Below are 23,529 nucleotides of genomic sequence, written 5' to 3' on the forward strand. Positions count from 1 at the left end.
GTTTGACAGGCTAGATTTTATTTTAGTGCCATAATTCTTTTGGCATTTGGGGTAGTTTAATGATAAAAAATAATTTTCTCTAAAGGTATGACTAACTTAATTTTGCATTTATATTAGATATTTATTGAACTTGAATAGTTTAATTTCTAAATGATAGGATTTTTTTGTATACTTGAAAGTGCCTTTTTCTATTTGACTTACTTTGGGATAGTCAAGCTCTTTTTAGTCAGTTTGTGGAAAGCTTTTTTTTTTTTTTTTTTTTTCGGTACCGGGGATTGAACTTGGGTCCTTCTGCTTACGGGGCAGGCGGTGGAACCACTGAGCTAAATCCCCAGCCCCGCGGAAAGCTTTTTATTTAGAATTCAGATCAAATTAAAATTTAATTAAATGTTTATTTCTAGGACACCTGAACAGATGTACAAATGCTCCAAGGGGGATAGAATTTTACATAAATGGGTTTTTAGACAAAAGGTTCTCCAGCCAGGCTGGAAGGAGAACACAATGGGGATGAAGACCTGGACAGTCCACCTACTATACCTCTGTCTCTCTTCTCTCCCTTCCCTCTCCCTCACAGCAGCCAACAAGGACACTGGAACTCCTCCTGGCTTCTAGTTTTTATGATTCTAGATATCAAAAACTATTTTTCTTGTTCGAGTCAGAAGTAAGGCTGAAGCAATGAGAGAGTGTGTTAGAGGCATACAAAATTTCCTGAGCACCTCTTATACTCACATAGCTACCTATTCATCCATAAACCATGCCCTAAAGCATCAATGTGGGACATGTGGATGACTTTACACAAGGAAGAGTGGGACAGCCAGAAAACCACAAAACCTTCAAGGATTTGCATAATGATTTTAATTTAGAATTGCTTATAATAATTCAAGTAGGGAGAAAGGGGAAGGACCCACATGATTTTGTCTGCCTAACAATGTCTTGCATCAGAATTTGTTAAATATGTTGTATGTGTTAACTACTGGAAAAAAATGTCTATTTTCTATAGGAGAAAATAGGATCATATTGCTCAAAGCAATTTAAGGGAGAGGTAGGAGCTCAAGTTCAGCATAAGAATAATGGCATTACTTTAGAACATGAATTTGTCCAACCCAATCTAGCAAACATCAACAGACTTTTCTATTTTTGTTGTTTAAAAAAAATAAATGAAGTTGAGTGTGCTAACAGATGCCTGTAATCCCAACACTACAGAGACTGTGGCAGGATGATAGCAAGTTCAACACTAGACTCGGCCATGTAGTGAGTTTGAGACCAGCCTGCACTAGCTAGTGAGACCATGAAAAGAAGAAGAAGAAGAAAGAGAAGGAGAGGGAGAGGGAGAGGGAGAGGGGGAGGAAAAAGAAGAAGAGGAGGAGAAGGGAGAGGAAGAGGAAGAAGGAGATTATTCTCGGGCTTGACATGCAGCTTAGTGCTGGAGTGCTTGCCTAGCATGCATGAACCCCTGGGGTCAATAGTACTACACAATAACACACAAAAAAATGTAAAAAGAAAGTACAATTTTCTTTATTTTCATATCTAAAAACAACTGCAATGTCAACATAATATTTTCTATAAGCTTTCAGCAAGAATTTTTGTACACTTGCCCAGACATTATCTGGAACAAAGATGGTGCCCTTCTGCCCCTTGAAGTGCTGTATGGGTGGCCCAGATCATCTGACCTCTTCCCTGTGTCTGTCCCAAGACACTCTGACCAGTGACACTCAGATCAACTTTCCCTGAAACTCAGCACAATCACCTGGCTGGCTGGACCTAATGAACCAAATGCCCCTCCATGCTATAAAATTCTACCATTCTAACTTTTCAGGTATTATCATGGTACTTTGAAAAGTATATCCATAGGGCTCCCCACAAAACTGAACTTTGGTGTTTACTATAGCAGCTGAGTTGACCTTTGGGCCATCAGCTGCAAGTACCATCCTGTGGGACATCCAGTTATGGTTGGCATTTAAGAATGTGACCCCGGGGCCACACTGCTTGGCTTCAGATACTGTTCTCACGCAAGTGACATAGGTTACCTGCTGTGTGCCCTGTCTCCCTCTCAGTAAGATAGGGGTTTTATGTACCTATCTGACCATGTTATTGTGAAGACTGAGAGAAGCTTAGAACAGGGCCTGGCATGTGGTAAATGATATCTGAGTATTAGTAGTGTATGGATGTTGTTACTACATACGTGAAGGACTCAGAACTGAACAAGGCACTTCTCAGGTTCCAAGAAAAAAACAAAAAACAAAAATGCTGAACACTTTTTCTCTATCCTCTTTTCCATCCTTCTAAGTTTTATTTTATTTTGATCATTCAAGTGATACAGGACAAGGCTGATAAAAGATGGAGCCAGGCTACTGATGTGCTGCATCAAAAGGGAAGAGACCAAACAGCATGAGAGGAGAGTCCATAGCTGGGCAAAGAGGCCCAGGTTTCTTCTGGTTTCAGAGTTCCGTGTCGGCCATTTTGGATTTAGGTTCATTGTTTTACTAACGCTTATCTTCCACTTCATATAATGTAATCACTTGCCTAGACCTCTTAGATTGATTATGATTTAATCCTTACAACAACTCCTTTGAGGCAGGTATTACTTTCATCTTATGATGAATAAAAGAAAAAAAAAAACAACCAAAGGTAAATACGGTACTGAAGGCCACCCAAGTAGAAAGTAGAGAGCCTGAACTGAAACACATATGTTCTGACTTTAAATTCTAGTTTCTTTCCACTACTTATAGACCTCTCCACATACAAAGGTAGAAGTAAAATAAAAATCGACAAATTCCATCAGTCTCATCCTCTTGAAACTGTCTAAACCTCTTATTCAGAATTTTATAGAAGTTTCTATCTAGATTTTCACCCTTCTCTAAATAAACATTTTTTTCTCCAGTACTCTATACATCCAATCATCCTCCATCCTTCTGTCATCCCTCCATTCATCCATCTGTTCATCCAGTCACATATTTATCCATCTGATTATTCATATAAGTACTCTAATTTATTAGTTATTTACTAGGCATTAGGCATGATAAGTTCTGAAGAAATATCTGTCTTTAAATAAATAAGCAAACAAATTGTACTATAAGGCAGTAAATCTTAATACACAGCAGTACTTATAAAGTGTTAAGGAAATACACCAGAGATGAGGAGGGGAGTTTTGAATGTTATTAAGGGAGGATTTTGTAACTAGGATTCTTGGAGCTTTATGGAATTATTGGAGGAGCCACCTAAAGTTGTGTGCTAAATTTTGTCAGAGGGTTTTGTGGTCAAGGGAATAGACAGGTGGGAGTTTGACTGGGGCACCACAGAGGAGTTTTAACTGTGTTAATATTTGAGTTGATCAAGAATTTGCCAGGAATTAGAAGAGGAAGAAGACATTCCAGGCAAGTGAAACCACATTGGAAAGTACATGCAAATAATTTGCTTTGACTTTAGCCTAGGATAGCATTTGGGGGAGCACCTGGGGAAGGTGTTTAGGGTCCAGAACAAGAAAGGAACAGTCCACAGGACTAAGAATAAATCTTTAAGAATATTCAAGATGTTCTGAAAAACATTCTCAGAGTTCACTGTAATGTTTTTTCACCAGTGCAGTTAGACAAAATGGTAGGTCTTTCTCTCCTTTTCCAGAAGGTTTTTAGAAAATTATTTATATTTAGGGCAAATTTGCATTCAGGAGTAGAGCTGGGAGCCTAACCTTGTTTCTGGGGGACAATGCGTTCTGAATTCCCAACAATGGCTTAAAAAAAATCCTTTTGAACAGCAGTGGGGCTGTGAACTGGCATGGTGGCATCACCATTGGTGCTACAGTGGCACATCACCAAGTGCCTGATGTTTAAATATGGGGCCGTAAGAGAAATGGCAGGGAAAGAGAATACAGTCCAAAAAGCAGACCTGCTTATCCTTTTGCCGAGAAAGAGGCAGAGGGCTTTAGGGTGCGGATTGTGCTTAAGGTAACAGTAGCTAAATTTATAATCTAAGTATTACTGCACACGTCTTTCCACAGTCCTCTTTCTTCTGGGGTTGAAGAATTAATCAGGTGGATTAACTTGGTTAGTTAAATTAAGATATGTTACACAACTAACTCTCAAATAAGAAATCTGGTCTGACGGGAACCATTTCTCTTGATTTTAAAGTTCATTGCTGCTTGACTTAGGTAGGACAAGAATGATATTTCTAAGCTTGCAAATTCCCCTTTCTGGCTGAGTTGATCAATACATCTTTTTGCATCCTCTAGCACAAAAACCTGAATGTGTTTGCTTCTTTTTCTAAAAGAAAGCCTCTGTCTCATTGGGATTAAGAGGGCATAGTCCCATGACATAGTTTCCAGTCAAATTTTGGCATCCAAAGAAGCTTCTCTCTTTCAAGAATTGTGGGCAACCCATCAAGAGGGAGCAGTCTCTTGGCGTTTGGACTGAAAATGTTACCTGCCAACTGGGCTGCTCTTAGCTTATTGTTTCTAGGTCCAGGGGAGGCACATGGAACAGCACAGGCTTTGTCCTGTCAGAAAGCTTCGGATGAGCACATCTGCCCCTAGTGAGGGAAATGGGCCAGTGTGTCCATTCACTCTCTCCCCTCCCATCTTTCCTGAGGCTCCTGACCCTCTCACAGGGTTTGACTGCTGCCTCTCCAGACTCAGGCCGAAGAATTTCTACTTTGTTAAAACCATAACCATAGCACTATGCATTTTATACACAGTTGCTCCAAATAGCACTTGGGTACCTTTCTCTCAATTACCTGGCACCCCTATTCTTTACTTCTAGTTCCACCTTACCAAGATGGAGCGTGGAAATTCACCCAAGCTGAGGCTCACTAGCTCAACAGATCCAAACTGACATTTCTTCTGGAGTTCCCTCCCACCATTCAGCTTTCACTCCACTAGTACTTATGGGGTCCCTGCTGTTCCAGACACTATCCTCAGCTCCTCAGAGATGTCTATGAGACAAAACAGAGTTCTGGGAGCCGACCTGAGAGGTCTTCACTCACCAAAGCCCAGTCTGGAACAGAAAAGGAACCGGAAAGGCCCATGGAGCCAGGGCGAATTCTCAGCATCCCCATGTCCAGGTGCTGGGGCTGCAGACCCTTGCTTGTGACTCCTGTACTCTTCTCTTTCTTTAATCATCTTTCATGAACAAAGCTAATCTCTTGTTTAATTTAAAAGGCAAAGAACTTTAGGCACTATGAAACACTGTTTCTACAGAGAAGACAGACACAAAGTTGTTCAGCAGGCCGAAAAGAAAACTCCTTCCATAGAGTCTCAGATGCTGCATAGTTAATCTGATGCTCCAGTCCTCCGGGGCTTGTAACATGAAGTACAGTTACATTCTTCATTCTTGGCATATGTGGAAATCTTTTAAAAAATTTCAGAGATAAGCAGAGGGTGGATAAGCTCTGTAACAGTAAAAAACTTTCCTTGGCTAACAAAACCTTTTTAGAGTCTTGGAAGAAAATAAACATCTGCATAATTATATAAATATATTTTATATAATAAATGACAAGCCACAAAAATGGCAAAACTTTGCAGAAGAATTGGAAAGCAGAAGCTCCCCAGTCTCTCAGAGTTTTGATCAGTTCCTTGGTAGTATTGACAAGTCCTGCAGCCTGATTGTTCCCACCAGTCCCATTCTGAATATTCCAGCCTAAGTATCAGAAAGACACACACACACACACACACACACACACACACACACACACAGCAATCTTAAAACTAGAAAATGGACAGGCTACATACCCTGGGCTCCTGGTACTCCATGCAGGGAGCTGCTTGTGTCTATCGGGCCATACGTTCACGCCGGCTCCCACTTCCTCTCTGACTCATGAATCCGCAGCACTGATGGAAGGCTCTTAAAGGAATCTGTTTTCAATTCAGGGCAGATGTGGGACACTCGGATAGCCCTAGAGATTATCAACTTTAAAACAAATCGCCTTCAGGACGACAAGTCCCCAGGCAGTCCCTGCTTCCTGAGGCCTCACCTAGGGTCCTTCCAAATCCTTCACATAGATCACAGTGACTGGGACACGAAAGCAAATTGCGTTCTTTAGGGTCCCAGACTATAAAACAGAGCTTGCCAACACCTCTCAGGAACACGGCTTGTAAATATATCTCAGAACATTTAAATAAAAATACAGATATTTTCATCACATTCAGCAGGAGTAAAAATGCCACTCCTTCCTGGCCCCCACTAAGCTACCTTCACACTGTGTTTGGCTCATTGAGTTTAGTTTTTCCACAAATTGAAATTGAATTGTTCTGGTTCAGAGTTTTCTTGGCTCAAGAAACGGAAGGACAGGACTATTCCAAGACTTCCACAGAGAAACATCCAGAAATCTATTTACTACAGTAAGTCTAATGTTCTAGAATTAACGTTCACACGGCATGAACTGTCTGCATCTCGGCACACACTCTGTTCTGAGACTACTCAGGAGGGTTGGCCCATCCACCAGATTTTAAACTCTAAAGAATCCTAGCTGGAGTTTACTATAATTTAACTCAATTTAATAACCCTGAAAAGAAAGAGATTACAAAAACACGAATTTTGAAGACATTCAAAGGAAAAAAATTTTTTAAGTTAATAAAACTTTCCTTTTAATAAAATACAGGTTTATAGAATCCTTTACACTATTAAATGTAAATATACCTGATATTTCCCTCAGATAAGTTTAGGTATGAGTCACATCAGTGAACAATCAAATAGTCACATTAAAAATGCATATTCAGAAAACACAATCTAGTCTTTAATAGTTAAAAGTGACATGACAGAGCCACATGTAAAGCATCAAGTCACCAAAGAACATTAGGGTTACCATTTCTTCTACCTTTATGGAGAAAGACCAACTAAACTGCTAATTAAACTTTCTGAAACCTAGGAATGTGCCAAAATAACCATTCAGTAGATGGTAAAGGTAGTAAGAGTTTGGATGGGACAGAAAGGGACCTGATCCCAGATCTCTATTTAAAGGAGTGGCCCTGGACAAGTTTGCTCATGTGTAAAGAAGCTAAATTAGAGCCAGGTATGGTATGGTGGTGGACATTTGTAATCCTAGCACTTGGAAGGGTAAGGTAGGAGGTTTGCTATGAGTTTGAGGCCAGCCTGGTCTACATAGTGAATTCAAGGCCAGCCTGAACTACATGGTGAGACTCTGTCTCAGAACAAAACAAGACACAAAAATAAATTTTTTAAAAAAAGCTGAATTAGGCAGATAATATCTAAAACTGAAGCCTCAAATGTCAGTGATGATGTGTTAACCCAAACCTGCTAGGGCAAAGGGTTTCTTGTTTTTAAGTCATCACTTATATGGAATGCTTCTCTTACCTTCAAGCGTATACTTACACATAAGGCCAAGAAGGCAAAGTTGAATCTGGAGGTCAAGAAACCTGACACCTTATACAGATTAGACCCAGAGGTTTTCTATGGGTTGATGGGATTTGGGGGAAACAATGACCCAAGCTTTAATTCCTGAATTCTAACTTCTTCAGGGGCATTATGGATATGCTTATTAACCAATTAAGATTAGCTTAATAAAAATTTTAATGGGATGAAAGTGGTTGAGAAAAGCCAGATATTGTCAGCAAGAGTGGGTCATTTTGATGGATGGCAGAGGGTAGGGGACCCTCAGATGGAAGGCTGTGGTCGGGTGAAAGAGTCCTTGCTTATGAGGCAAGAGGCCCAATTTCCAGTTCTCGAGATTGCACTGAGATACTGCTCAGGTCTTCTCAGGTCTTCACTATTTCTTCATCTACACAAGGAAGATTATGATCTGCTCCTCCACTGCTAACAACCAAGAGAAATTCTGCCTGATGGGATGGAGCCTTTGTTTTTGAATTTAAGTCTCTGAAGCAAAGAGACCAAGCCCATAAAACCAGGGGGCACCAGTGTACAGTGCCTATCAGGGACATGACTGTAGATCAGGGAAAGATCTACAGCTCACTCTGGAGATGATCTTTGTCACAGTTGTGGGAGATTCCTGCTCATCTCCAGGAAGGCGCTCAGGTATCAGTCATGTTCAAAGAATGCCATCATTAGGGTTTTCTTTCCACAAATCTATTTTCATTTCATAGCTATGATTTCATAATAGATGCACATAGTTTAAAATAGCACTGCATAATACTAGCATTATGTGTCAAATTGTGCTCCCTCATTCTAGATTCATGTTCAAGTCAGAACCTCAATACCTTTGAATGTGACTTTAGTTGAAGATAGGATAATTACAGATGTAATTAAATTACAAGGAGATCATCAGGGTGTGTCTCAAGGTGACTGGTATCCTTATAAGAAGGGCAAATTTGGTGCACACACAAAGGGAATGCCACACTAACAGCAAGGCAGCAACTGACAAGCAAGGAGAAGCCGCCAATGGATACTTCCTTCTCAGTCCTCAGAGGGAATGAACCAACCCCACTGAGGCTTTCCCTTTGGACTTCCGGCCTGCAGAACTGTCAGAAAATAAATGTCTGTTGAGTAATGCACCAGACTGTGGTTTTTGGTTTTGGAAGCTCTAGTAGACTAATATGACTGGCATCCTCGGACCCTAATTGCCCCTTATCCCACACATCCTACTAGATGTCAGAGACTCACATACACAGATCAAGGCACTGTGGAGCTGTAGAACATGAGATCTGGAAGCAAGGGGCACTGGGAATGGGCTGACAGTGGGGGAAAGTCATTAGGAGTGATTTGTTTTTAGTTTTAAAAAATTTTCTGACATTTGTCTGTCTCCCCCTCCCCCCACCAAACACATGCTCTAACACTGGAGTAACAACAAAGCACAGTAAAACACACAAAAAATACAAAAACTTAAAAAAGCAGGGATTGGGGAGGCCACACACCTGAAAACACTCATAATTCCTTTTTTTTGAGATAAGACCTCTTTATGCAGCCCAGGCTGGCCTTGAACTCCTGTCTCAGCCTCCCAAGTACTAGGATTACAGGCATGCACCACCATGCCTGGCCCAAAACTCTGTTCTTGTTCAAGACCTGGTGTCCATAGGGTACCATGGCAGTAAGGGCTTGGCTCTGTTATCTCCCAGCACTTCCATGGGGGATGTGACTCCAAGCACCTAGAACATACTCTCTTATTAAGAGTTGGCTCCAAATACAAACCAATACAACATTGTCATGTTGTTATTCAGACTACAAAGAAGTAGGCTACATTGAATTTCCTCTGTTAAAGTAAATAACAAAAATAAAAGGAAACTTGTGCATGTAGCTCAGTGGTAGAGCACCAGCCTAGCATACACGAGGTCCTGAGTTTCATTCCCCATGCTGAAAAAAAACGATATTAAGGAATGGGAATGGTGAATGTGTATTAACCCAAGTACTTATTACACAGATCATGTTGCTATAGTTTCCAAAATAAAATTCAGACTTGATCCAGCATCATAATTCCCAAATGCCTTTTCTGGCAAAGTTTAGAAATGAGTAACTTGTACAAAGCCATTATGAAAGAAACACAAATATTTAAACCTTTAAATTTATTAAAACCAATCCTCATTATCTATCTTCTTAAAAAGAGGTAAATGTTGTCATTAAACACTGACAGTATTTATGATTCAAAGCTGGGAACAAGTAGGGCAGGAGTCGAACAGTGTAAGTTGGAAGGAGGAAAATTTAAGGTTAACTATGCAGGCCAGGCAGGTGCATGTGATTCCAGTGGAAAAGGAATTCCACAAGACAACTTTTCAAAGGCAATGTTAGAATGTTCAGGAACTCACTGATCAATGGTTCCAGCAGAGTTTGATTATCTTCAACATGGTGAGGAATGGAAATACCTACTCTTTCACAGAGAGCTGAGCTGAGTTTTGCAATTTGGATATCAGCAGCTGATGAACTATTTTTTCTTACACCACTTTTCTATGACCTAGTAGCTTGTCTACATATTATTTACATTAAACATGATCTGTCTAACTTTCTCATGAAAGCTCAGAGTAAATAGCAGATGCTTCATAGAAGTGCAATATATTCTTCTAGAGGAGGAAAAAATAAAGATTTATTTATGTCTGTTTCATCTAGAAGTCAATTTCCATTGTACACCCAAAGGCTCAGAGTATTATTTTATGTCACAACACACAAACATTTCTACTCAAATGAGCTAATTTTTCTTTCAGTGCATTTCTTAGCATTCCAAGTTGGTCGATTCAGAAACATTTCATAATGTTGAAATTTTTTGCCCATCAGTCAAGATTTCCTGAACTAGAAAGTGTCTGCTGCTGATTCCTGCTCAAAGAGAAACAGCTAACAGTTGTATTGTTTATTGTTCACATAGTTGGTTAACACATATTGGCCTTCCGTTTTACCAAGTAAATCCAAAGGGATTTACCAAGTTTCACGTGATTTTGAGATGATTCAAGTGTGAAGACTTTAAACAATATCCATTCCAACCATAGAGCTCTGATTTAACAGACTGTTCCTGCTGCCTGCTGATAAGAGTCCTTGTGGAACAAACCAGCTCCTAGTCCCTTTCTCCTGGAAGGGTGACTCAGTAGGAATAGTGGCTCTGAGGAGCTCCTTATCATCAGGGAAGTTTAAAAAACACTTTACTTCCCACTTCTTAATCTTGGCTGAATATTGGGAACATTTGGGAAGCTGGGTATTTGGATTTTTTTAAAGCTTCCAGATGATTCTGATGTGCCGCCAGGGTTGCGAATCACTGACTTGATTGAAACAACAGCCAGTTAACTGTGCACGTGGGAAAGCAATATCAAACATTCCTATGAATGAATACAAAGTGTTTTTATGCACATATGTCTCATTTGAATCCTTAACAATCTGGTGAAGCAGGTAGTGTTGGTGCTATCTTTCTTTTTTGGATAGTTTTGTGGACCTTAAATGTCCATCCAAAGCTCATATGTCGAAGGCTTGGTCACCAGTTATTGGCACTTTTGTGAGGTGGTAGAAACTTTAGGAGATGGGGGTTGTTAGAGGAAGTAGGTAATTGAGGGTGTGCCCTTGAAGGGTATTTTGGGACACATGCCTTTGTCCCTCTGTTTCCTGGCTACCGTGAGGTGAGTTGCTTTCCACTGGATGTGCTCCCACTATTATGTACTGCCTTGGCACAGGCCCAAAAGACCATAGACTGAACAGAGCCAGCTAACCATAGACTGAAACTTCTGAAACTATGTGGCAATATAAACATTTACCCCTTTTAGTTGTTTATCTCAGGTATTTTGTCACAGTAATGGAAAGCTGGCTAACACAACATTACATAATAAACAGTGTAACCTCAGAACAGCCAAGAGGCTGGATGAAGGTCCTAATTTAAATAGAATTCTTTTTTTTTGGTACCAGGGATCGAACTTGGGACTTTGCACTTGCAAAGTAGGTGGCGGAACCACTGAGCTAAATCACTGGCCCTTAAGTAGAATTCTTGAACTCAACTGAATACCTCCCTATGTGCCTCTACTGCTTCTTTGCTCTTCAGCATCTCAATCTCTCTTCAAAGAAAGAAATAGAAAGCACAAAATAAAACAAAACAAAAAAACCAAACCAAACCCAACCAACGAACTAACCAACCAACCAAACAATAATAAAAAATAAATAATAAAAAAAAATCCCAACTCTTGTCTCCCTGGAGCTTCTCTTACATCTGAATTTCTATTAATAACAATAATACCAACAATAGTCACAGCTAACATCAAGCCTTTTATACACCTTGTGTTAAGTGCTCTGCATGCATTATCTTACTTGTCTCAAGGATTCTGTGACTAGGTTGTATTTATATTTTTACAGAAGTTGAGGAAGCTAGGGCTTATCAAGTAGGCAACTTGCTCTTCTATTTTATTTAAACCTTTCTTTATTTGCCTTTCAGCCAACCAAATTTTAGCAATTGGAAGAGAGAAAAGAATTTGGTAAGTATTTCACAGTAAGCTAATATTAGTGACTATAGCTTCTCTGAATTCTATTACCATTTCTAATACTAGAATTGTATCTTTTAAGAAACTTCTAGAACCAGTCATCCAGAAGCATGAGTGTCAAGCATTTGACCAGTTTAATTGGAGAATCATAGGCTATTACTTTTTAAGTAATCTTGCCTTCTGAGAGATAGCCACAGTGCACTGAATGAAGTCCTAGTTCTGGCACCAGAAGGCTCTGTCCTGAGTCCCATTTGGTTTTTATTAGCTATGGGGTCATGGGCCAGACACGTTCAAGGGAAGGATTAATGTTCTGATAGAATCAGTAACACTTGGGATATTAATCGATACCATATCTTTTTCTAAGATTTCTAAAATAAAGAATTTACTTTTTGTTTTGTCAGTATTCAGAGCTCCAAGTCAATCAAGTAAAATTTTGGGTTCTAGAACTTCAAAAGATATGAGGAGCACCTTGGCTAGTTATAAAAATGTTCCATAGAAATTTGGTGCCATTATTGATGGTAAGAAGGGAAAAGATGCAAAAGAACAGAATTCCTTACCCCTCCAATTTGTAAGACTGCCATTTGGTATGGGGAATTTAGTTCCTTTCTGGAAAATAGAGATTATATTAACACCGAGGAGGAAAATTATACTTTTATGTATGCTACAAAGAGAATACTTACTACAAAGCTTAAGCTTATAATACATCATCTTATGAATCTTGACTTATTCAACAAATATTCATGGACACTTGCTATGTGCTAGAGATGGGGAATACAACCATGACAGATTCCCTGCCTTCATGAAGCATCCTTTTTATATGCGCAAACAAAGGACAAATACAAAAACAGATTAGTTATTAGCCATGCATTTGTGAAAAGAGGGCTATGGGGAATCTGTATCTGCTACTCAATTTTACTGTGTTTGAAAAAAATCCAGTGTATTATAATAAACTTACAAAATAAAGCAACAACAATTTGCATATTAAAGTGATAAACTTAAGAAAAGAAATTATTAACGGGGTGTTGAGATGGAGACTGGTAAAGGGACTCACTTCAGATGGGTCAGCCAGGGAAGGTGACATTTAAGCTGGAGGAAGAAAAAGAAGCCCACTTTCCAGCCATTCTGAATGTGGGAAGAAAAGAATTATAGGCAAAGAGGTTCATAAATGGAAAATCTCTGAGGTAAGAAAAATGCTTGCTGTAGTTGAGAAACTACAAAAAGTCAAATACAGTGGTACCTCAGTTCGTGAGTGCTTTTGAGAACACTGCAGTTCACAAATCGAAATGTTTGGCATAATTTTGTTTTTGCTTGCTAACTCTGCATGGAATGACTAATACAACCATGGCCATCTTTCTGCATGAACACAAACATGGCCATCTTTTCCAGAACCATGGAACAAATTAAGTTAGTGAACGAGGTACTGCCGTATAATTGGGATATGGAGCACACAGCAGAGAGGGCCTGGCAGTAGGCCACCTGCGCAATGGTAAGGAGTGTGGATTTTCCTTGAAATCCAGCGAGAAGCCATTGAAGTGCGTGCGTGAGTGTGTGTGTGTGTGTGTGTGTGAGACTGAAGAATTTTAAAAAGAGAAGCAGCATGCCTTGATTTGTGCCTTAATGTACTTCCTGTGGTGTGTGCAGAAAGGATCAACAGATACTGAAGACAATAATGAGCTTCCTCTTCCCAAGCAATACTTATTAGAAAAAGCAGAAATTATAAAATCTGCTTTTACTTTTAAAGCAATCTTTTATGGACCTACTTCTTCATATTTTTGTACAGACAACAGTTATTCAACATTCAAAATTGAGGCAATGTAATAGATTTAGAGACCATTAAACATTTACCTGCCTAGCTGAGGATAGGAATGCATTTCATAACACTCTCTGTGTGTGCATGTGTGTCAAAATAAAAGATAACAGAGTCTTTTCAAGCCACTGTCAGTGAAATGCATGCCTTCTGGTCTCCCTTTCATCAGAGAAAGGTGCTGTGTTGAAAATGAGCAAGATCCAGCTGTTGGTAACCTCCTAAGCTCCAGGTGGGCACTGGAATTCTTTGCTTCCTCATTTTGGACAGACAGCAGTGAGCAAAGCACAAAGGTACACACTTAGAATGCACAGTGGTCATTCAAGCCTTACTTCCCTGGATGATAGAAGTCTTGGCATCCTCCATACATGTAAAAGTTAAGACATCATATTTCCCATGAGCCAACTCAGAAATGAATCCTCCATCCTCAGGCAGTTTATTTCCATCATCTAGACAAGGGCAGGAAAGCAGTAAGTCCTCGTATAACACAGAGCTGGAAATGTGCACATGGAATGGATAATTGAAATACTTTCCAAGCTCTCAAAGCTAAATTGTCTTTACCCCATGATAGTTTCCTCCACAGGTTTCAGTCCAGTGTTGAGCATGTTTCTATGAATGAGTTTTAGACTCCTGAAATATAGACTTGTACTGGAAATGCAGATGCCTCACTGTAGCTGCACTACCGGCCACCACTGCAGGGATCAGTTTGAATAAGAGCTGTTAATATCACTTCCATCAGAATGGTTGCCCTGGGCTGACATTCTGGGCCATGCACAGGTGTTTCTGGCTCAGACTCTAATGTGGGTAATTACACTATCAACGAGGCACAGATGTGCTTGCTGTCTGAACTTGGGGTGGGGTTCCTGCCAAGGGCATAACTCTTTCAGTGGGCCCAGGTCTGCTCGTACTGAAATGCTGTTCTAGCTCAGTGAACCCGAGCGCTGCCTTCTGTTTTCCCAGGACAAGAGTTGTGAAAACACGCTGAAGAATGCATGCAGGCCAGGCTCCCAAAAGGCAGGCACTGGCTGCGGTAAGGCCATGAAACTCCTCCTGCCACCTTCTGCTTTTTCTGTGAAAGCCACATCATTGCACATTTATTTGTTGACTCATCAGGCATTTCTGGGGCACCTATCTGGAGCCAGGTGCCTTGGAGGGTTAAGGCTGGCCCTGCCAAGCAGTCTGCCTCTAGGTGCCCTCCAGTGCTTTCTGCTGTTTCTGGTCTTCTCTCCCAGCAACTTCTGAATTGTTGCTCCCAGAGGATCCAGTCCTAACATCATGGCATTTGGATATTTCCTGAATCTACCACCCTGGCATCTCCTTTTTCCTAAGCTTGAAATCTCTATTCATTGAACTTTCTGTATTCCCTTAGTCTCTTGGTTCGATTCTGACTTGAAACCCAATTTTCTTTAAAGCTGGCAGCTGCAGGAGCTGCTGGTAGCCTAGTGGTTTACCTTGGCACTGCCACACCCTGGTGGAGATCTGGGTGCCGAGCAACAGCTTGAAATGCACCCAGAGCCCAGGGTGGCACATTGCTATACCTGTATGTGGCCTCAATGCAGAGTTACTTGTCAGAGAGGGAATGGTGGGTAGGGGGAAATATGGGTTCTTCTCAGTGCGAGGGAGCATTTAGAATTGATTGTGACTTTGAGAATGACATTGCCTTGCTGTCCCAGAACATCTGTCTCTCACTCAGCTCACTGGCCACAATGCAGCCTCCCCCCTGCCATTTCAGTTTTAAGCATAGAGATGAACAGACGCAAGTAAGACACTGGTAAATGTATGTGCATACATGTGGTGTTTTGTGTGTGTGTGTGTGTGATTTGTGTGTGAACTTGGATAAGTGAATGATGTTTTCCTGGGCATCTGAGTACATCAAACTTAGGGAAAATGTACAAAAGACACAGTTAGGACATAGTGTGTCACTCAGTCCTTCCGTTGTATTTCTTGTTGTATTCCTCTCTTCTGTTAACCAAAGATGACAGAAAGATCCTGAAGATAAATGAAGGTTCTCTTCCACTTCCTTCTGCCCCCCTCCACCCCCCGCCCATCACGCCTGATTTCCCTCTATTCCCACTGCTTTTCTATCCCTTCTTTGACTGACAGGTTGGTAGTGGCAGCATGAAGGCATAGCTGGTGGCATTAACCCTGTTGTCTGTCCTCCTCCTCCCATAGGAATGAGATTGTTGCTGGGGAGCACAGGGCTGTCATTCTTGCAGCCTGCCTGAGAGCCCTGAAGATTTGGGCCAGCAGCCACTGGCCCTGGGGGCACTGTGGCTATTCTATATGGCTAGCGTCATTATGAAGTAAATCTCTTGACAGTCAGTTTGCTTCCATCACCTGTATCTAGAAAGCCTTTGCTGAGGCTGTGAGATGCATGCCATCCCTTTTCCTCTCAGGCTTAGCTCTCCAGATAGGTTCTGCTTCTGCCTGTTATACGTTGCCCTGTTTGCATTTCCATTTGGGTCATGAAATATTCTGATCACTTCTTCTTTCCCCTTGGCAGAGAGGCTCATTTTATAAGTAGAAGGAACACAAGCACATCAAAGTCCCAACAAATGATAATAGAAAAATGTCAGACCTACGTACTGTGTACTGACTTCAGAAGATGTGTGTGTAGAGGGGGTTGGGTGGTGGGGCGCCTGTTTCTCCAATAGGAATCTGCATTTGGATGAAATACAGGGGTGGGAGGGTTGACTTCATCTAAAGATTTGGCCTGGACTGTCTTCTGTCAAATATCAAGTGGAGATCTTTCTGATCATCATCTTAGTGACAGAAAATTTGGACAGTACCTTAGTAAATAAAAAGCTTTCAAAGGAGTTCTGTCAAATACTGTACAGATTCAAAATAAGGCAAATAAGAAAATAGCTTTTATTATATTTATATATCAAATGTATAAACTATATTATATGATTTGGGGGGGCAATTACAACATGATAGGTAATTTAAGTGGCACTTAAAAATAATTTCTATTTAAAATAGAAATCCTTTTCTTTTTTTTTTTTTTTTTTGGTACTAGGGATCGAACTCAGGTCCTTGCCCTTGCACATTAGGCAGCAAAACCACTGAGCTAAATCCCCGGCCCCTAGAAATCCTTTTCAACAAATACTTCCTAATAGAAGAATCAGGCTTTACAAATTTCAGGAAAATTGAAAGGAGCATTATAAAATCGGTATCCTCTGATTACTGTTCTTTTAGTACCATATTCCATATTTCAAAAATATTTGCATACTATACTTAAGCTAGAAGACAGGGTATTTTGTACTGCAGTTAAAATCAGGAAAAATAATTTTAAAAGCCAAGCTTAGTGAGTGTGGTGCCACATTCCTGTAATCCCAGCTACTTGAGAGGCAGGAGAATTACAAGTTTGAGGCCAGCCTAGGCAACTTAGCAAGATCCTATCTCAAAACAATAAATAAATAAATACATAGATAAACAAACAAATGAAAAAAAGCCATGCTGTGCTGTGCTTTGAAAAGATATTGAAATGGTAAAAATTGTCTTAGACTTTAAAAAAGATATCCTACCAAAGGGACCTACTCCACCCCCAGGAGCTAAGCCTTGGCTTATTCTTAGTGGAAGGGGATCCAAGGTATTCTTCATGACAGTGTAGTCAGCTCTTGAGACACAGTCTTGATAAATCACTACGTTGCCCAGGCTGGCCTCAACCTTGTCTTCTCCTACTCCAGCCTCCAGAGTTGCCGGGATTATAGGTGTGAACCACCACTCCTGGCCCTCAGCCATATCTTTCCAGGCATTTCTTTTTCCCTACTGGCCTCATGATCCACTGTTGTAGTAATGAGTGGAAAGGTATGAAGTTAGGTGTTTGCTGGGTTCTGGTGGTTCAGTGAGAAGCCAGGCAGATCTAACCCCACCTTTATGGGGCTTACAGAGATAGATAGCAAAATAGGCAACTGCTGTGCAGCCAGGGGAGAGACCTTGTGTCATCTATGGACCCTCACCTACCAGAGTGTATTGGTGAGGATGGTAGGGGACCAAGGGGCATTTTGCCCTGCTTTGAAAGAAGAATTCAAGAGTGATGTCTGGATTTTGTTGTTCTCTGCCCTTGCAGTTCATTGGAAGGACAGTGTGTTTGAGGACGGTACCACAACATTACGAACCCCAATTTGACCTGCAGGTTGCACACAACTGGCTTGCCTAGGCTGCACTGAGCTGGGAGGAACTCTCTTGGGCCACAGGTAAAGCATACAATATAGTTCATGTGTATAAATAACAAAATTTCTTTTATTTCTTCTATATTTTTAGTATAATGCAGGCATATCTAGCCTGCGTGCCATAGGTGGGACACATCTATCCTAAGTTTTTTTGTAGAATTTTGCCTTAGTCCTAGATACCCTGGCTGCTCTGAGTATGAATAGGAGCTTTGGACCCAGTTTAACTTTTCCAGTAGGAGGCACTGGTCTTACAATGGCTCCAGGCTCTCCAATCAGCAGGTGCTCCTACTTTGAGCAGGAACATCTCACCCTCTACCCCTGGCCTCTCATAGACAAGGATCTTTGAGTGCTGTCCAGTCATAGCATACACGGATGAGGTAATGGATGTGAAAAAAAAGTAGAAAAATACCACGCTGTTTGCTTTGGGACATAGAAACCATAAAATGAGCAAACACTTGGTTTTGTTTGTTGAGGTCAACATGAAAGCTGCTGAATCCCTTATAACCACTTAGAGGACATGTGATGCATGCCTTTTTGAAACACCTCCAGCCAATCTTGGCATCCTGAAATGTCAGAATGTTCCATCAAGGTAAGTATAGAACTCATACTGAGGGTTCCCTTTGTGCAGAACTCTGTGAGGCGCAGTCGAAAGGGGAATGAAGAGGACAACATGGAGACTGTGGAAACAGAGGCAGTGGAGAGTGAAAGCAACCTGAAAAGCCTTTTGGTTTGGGTTGATTTGGGACTGAGTTTATGGCCAAGGGGAAGAAGCCCATCTAGTCTTTCTGTGGGTCTTTTCATGGACTCCTACTCAGTGTAAAGGACTGCTTGGCAGTAAGTTTGGCTTATGGAGTAAAGAAAGCTCAGGATGATGGAGCAGAAGTTCGAAGAAGCTATGTGTGATTTTGAACCCAGGCAGGGATTTATTTGCTAACCTTGAAAGCCAAGAAACCTTGAGACAGGACTTGAAAGTCATATATGGAGCCATAACTATGCCTTCTTTTCCCATTTCTTTCTGACAAGGGTACACTGGCAAATAGAATATTGAGAAGTCATGATGATATAGGTGGTCAGAGTGCAGGCTTCTAGTTCCCAAGATTTGAATGATGGCTCCACTGCTATTATCTCTGTGACTCTGCACAAGTCACTTAATGTCTGTGGGCCTCAATTTCCACATCTATACAATGGGGGTAATAAAAATACTCATTTAGGTTTATTGCAAGGGATACATGAAATAATGAATGTAAATTGGATAGTGTGGAGTCTAATTAGAATTGTGCAATAAATGTTAAGCTGTCATCATTACTATGCCAACTCTGGAAGAAATAAATGCTTTAGTTAGGACTCGTATTTTGCTAGTTCTGAATGTAGTTCAGTGTTGAATAAGCAAGAAGTTCTGTGCCTTCTAACAAGTTAAACATAAAAAAGTCAAGTACTCATTTATTTATTTATTTAACTAGCATCTGTGGAGCCTTTCCTATATGCCTGACAGTGGGCAAGGGCTGGAAATGCAGATATAAAGTATAGTTCCTCTCTTTCAGGTTCTTGAAGTCCTGTGGAGCAGATTAATAAATACACCAATGGTGATAATGCAGCATATGTGCTTAATAATTGCAGTTTGGTTGACTTATGCTTTGAAAATCCAGAGCTTATGAGAAAAAAGTATGCAAAAACTACATGCTCATTAATGTCTACCATTCTAATTCTAAAGAATGTAGGAGGGAAGTTAGTATCATGTCCTCAGCAACTGTCTTGTCTCCAGTCTTGGACGTCATTCTTCTGTTGCTAAAGATGAATGCTGACCTTGGACAGGAGTTTTAGGAGCTCCAGGCTGGCCCTTTGTGACTCAGATGCAAGATAAGGCTGCAGCCAGTGAAGGCCTAAGCAGTGCCTTGATCTGATACCTGCCCTTCTGTCCAGAAAGCCTCTGTGTATAAGGTCATGGCTCTGAACTCCACATTCACGAGAAGAATCTTGGTATCTTTTAAAGACTACCAGTGACATCTCTTTTATATTTTGTACCAGCTTTATTCATGTATAATTCACATAGCATACAATTTACTTGTTTAAAAATGTACAATTTAGTGACTTCTAGTATGATCACAGAGATGTGCAACGATTTTCACAATCAACCTCAGGACATTTTTATCACTCAAAAAGAAACCTCTATGTCCCTTGATTGTCACTGTCAATTTGCCCATCTTCCCAAGCCTGGTGACCACTAATCTATTTTTCATCTTTATAAATTTGCCTCTTTTCAACATTTCAGATAAGTGGATATTATAGACTGAATTATGCCCTCCTGATTAATATTTTAAAAACCTAAATAGCAATGTGACTGTATTTGGAAATAGGGTTTTATGGATGTAAATACTGTTAAGAAATGTCCTAAGGATGGGACCCTAACCCTATAGGACTAATGTCCTTGTAAGAAGAGGAAGATAAACCTGTTTTAAATTAGTCACAGACTATTATAGTTTATATCTAGATGTCTCCTTAAAGCCTCATGTGATCATAGATGGGAATTTTGGAAAGTGATTGGATTATAGGGTCATTATAGCTGACTTCTGGTTAGGAAGTGGAGCCTGATTAGAAGAGGCTGATCACTGCGTGTATGACCCAAAAGGTTATATCTCCCTTCTAGACTTCTCCTTTGACTTTCTGCTTCCCATCTGCCATGAGGTAAGCAGCTATTCCTCTGCCAGATCTCTGTGTTATGCCATCCTGCCTTGGAACCAGCCAACCATGGTCTGAAGCATGAGCTAAAATAAACCTCTCCTTTAAATTGTGGATGTTGGGTATTTCTCAGTAACAAGAAAGTGACAAAGCCACAGCCTAAAAGAAGCGACAAAGAGCAAAAATTTCACCAAAATTTACTTGGTATAGGTTACAATGTAATTGTTAATTATCTAATACACTATTGGTGATATACTTCTTCCTTTGTTGAAAGAAGTTTTTGTATTTTTTTGGACTTTGAGAATCCCACTGAGGATTTTTTTTTTGTATCTTTTGTTTCCCTTATGGCTAAAGACACATTTTTGAAGGCTTAACCAAGCAAAATCATACTCTAGGTCTAGGGAGAGTAGGTTACATCAACAGGGTGCTTTCATAGGCAAGTATTTACCAGGAATTATTCAGAAGTTAGGCTAAGACTTAACATGTAAATTTTCTTCATATTCCACTTTTTCCTCTCTTAGAGGATATGTGTCTTTCCAAATGCACCATCTCATCCTTTATGGAGGTAGTTACTCTTAACAAAGGCCCATCTCATCCTTGTAATGATTCTTAATACTAGCTACAGATGTGTAGGTTAAATCAGCTTGGCTTCCTTCCCATAGAAATAGAACGTGCCACTCCAATTATGGAAACCTGGGATCTGGCAAGTGTTCTGCTCTGATTTTCTTCGGGTTGACCAGCAAGGGGCACTAAAGCATAGCATCTCTTCCTGAATTCCTCCTAGCAACAGTGGAGGTTTCACTAAGCAAGTAATTGGGCAAGAATGTGGAAATTGTTTACTCTTACAGTCAGATAAAAAAACTAGCAGTTATCTCTTTGATATTTTTCAAGGGTATTGACAGTTTTAGGAAGAAAAAAAATTCTGATTGGGCAAAAAGGCAGCAAAACAATTCCAAATATAAGAATCACTCTTTGCTTGGAAGCCATAATTCTCCTGTCTAGTCAATACTATTAAGTAAACCAGTGAAATCCTGTCATTACATTTCTGTGAATTACTGCATTTTCTTTCCATCCATAGAACATAACGCCCAAGCCACATAATGAGTCCTTAAAAGGATGAGCTACTTGGTGTTATGGTGACAAGCAATTATTATAGAGGCCTACTGGTTGGTCTTTTAAAATTCCCTTTAAATTTTGCCTCCCTATTTATTTCCTATGGTACTAAGCAAGACTCTTTTATTGTTTCAAGGAAAGGATGCAATCTATATGCTAGGCACACATTGTGAACAATTCCTTGTTGTGACAAGGCACGGATGTCCTTCACAGACTGGCATGAAGTTACCAAAGCTGTTTAATATTTGGTAACGGGCTATTCTTTCTCTCTCTCTTTTTAATTTTAGCTTTTATCTAAGCTTAATTACATCAATGTCCTGCAACATTAAGAATGATAGAATTTAACAATTGATCCACCAAGCTGGTAACAAACACCCATTAAAGTTCGAATTCTAAATTAAAGAAATAGTTTTCAGATATTTTGTCCACTTAATAATACAGAAATGGTTCAAATAAAGGTACTTAATTCAATATGCATATTCAATTACTGGCCAATGTATAATATGTTGAGAAACATTTCATTCTTTTTTCAAAGCCAGTTTTCTTTAAAGACTGAGGTTTTTTGGATCCTGTTATTTGCAGCATGTGAAAATTATATTAAAATGGATAGCATACTTCTTCACTTGTCTCATTACAGACCTCTTCCCTCAAATACAATCCTAAACCTCAAATGGCTGATTACTTAAGAACCCTTAAGAAGTCTTAGCTAAATGATGGATAGTTCAGAGCATAATTTCTAATATTTTTCTCTCTGTTAGCCAAAATTAGAAATCAGAGGAGGCAGAGAAAAAAATTTAGGGGCTAGGGAAGATATCAAGAGGGAGATGAAAAAGACAGAGCAAGAAAAAAGAAAGCTGTCTGATTCCACAGTTTTGGAATAACCCTAAAAGTGTTCTGTCTTAGCTGCTTGAGATGATTTTCATGTGCCCGGGCATTTTGTGTGTTCCAAACCCTCCAACCAAGTCCTTCTTCTCTCTGATTCCTGGGAGATGAATGAATGACTGGCAAGGTAAAGGAATTTATTTGTGGGTTCCTATTCTGGCTGTGCAACTGGGCAAGGTAATTTTCTAAGCCTCATTTAATTCTTCTGCACAGTAAAGATGCGCTCATTCATTAAAGAAAGATTCAGCAAATGCCTGCTATATAACAGACACCATTGAAAGCACAAATATTTGGGCCAGGGATTTAGCTCAGTGGTTCCGCCACCTGCCTGGCAAGCGCAAGGTCCCTAGTTTGAACCCCAGTACCAAAAAAAAAAAAAAAGAAAGTACATATATTTGTTCTGACGATCAAATGAGATAATGAAAATAAAGCACTTAGGACTGTAATAATAAGTAATGCTCATCATTATTTATTGAGAATCTGCTGTGCATAGACACTATTCTATATACCTTGGGCAATTATGTCATAGCTGGCTACCTCAGTTTCTCTCATTTGCAAAGAGAAGTTCTTGTCTCATACATCTCTTGTGAGGTTAAAATGAGATAATGTATAAAGTCCTTAGAACAGTACCTGGCACACAGTTAGTGTTACCTGTCATTACTTGTTTCTCTGTAACAACCTGGAGAGGAAAATACTACTATCATTGCTTTAAGGATGAGTTAACTGAAGCTCAGGCATGTAAGGTAACTTGGTCAAGGTCAAATGGCTGGTAAGCCCCAGTTTGGTGCCCCTGTTTGGATCCTAAGTCTGTACTTTTCCCACCATACCTTGATGCCCCCTAGGGGCCTTGAACTACTAGCTGGAGATCACACATGAGACCTTCGTAACTCTGAAATGGTATTCACAAATTCTTTTAGGTCACTCCATCACCTCACATGTGTGTATCTATACACACATGCACACACAAACCCACACACATGGACACATGCACTCATGTCTGCAGTCTTTGCACTAAGAATTCATTCCAATAAGCTGCTTCTCTT

General features: G+C 40.2%; 1 protein-coding gene across 2 annotated transcripts in view; it reads right to left on the bottom strand.

Moving 5' to 3' along the window:
* The window catches only part of Sash1 (SAM and SH3 domain containing 1), a 316,706-nt gene that overhangs the window by 235,003 nt on the left and 58,174 nt on the right, over nucleotides 1-23,529 (bottom strand). Inside the window, exon 1 of one of the 2 annotated variants that reach the window (XM_021238002.2) lies at nucleotides 5,720-6,075. The exons of the other annotated variant lie outside the window; for it this stretch is intronic. Coding sequence (XP_021093661.2) covers nucleotides 5,720-5,740 — 21 coding nt within the window. The 5' untranslated portion in view covers nucleotides 5,741-6,075. Of the gene's footprint in view, nucleotides 1-5,719; nucleotides 6,076-23,529 lie in introns of those variants that run through there. 2 annotated transcript variants of the gene reach the window in all.

The sequence above is a fragment of the Heterocephalus glaber genome, unplaced genomic scaffold (assembly GCF_053883595.1).
Source record: "Heterocephalus glaber isolate CG9 unplaced genomic scaffold, H.glaber_assembly_v1.0 deba00001593, whole genome shotgun sequence".
NCBI lineage: Eukaryota > Metazoa > Chordata > Mammalia > Rodentia > Bathyergidae > Heterocephalus > Heterocephalus glaber.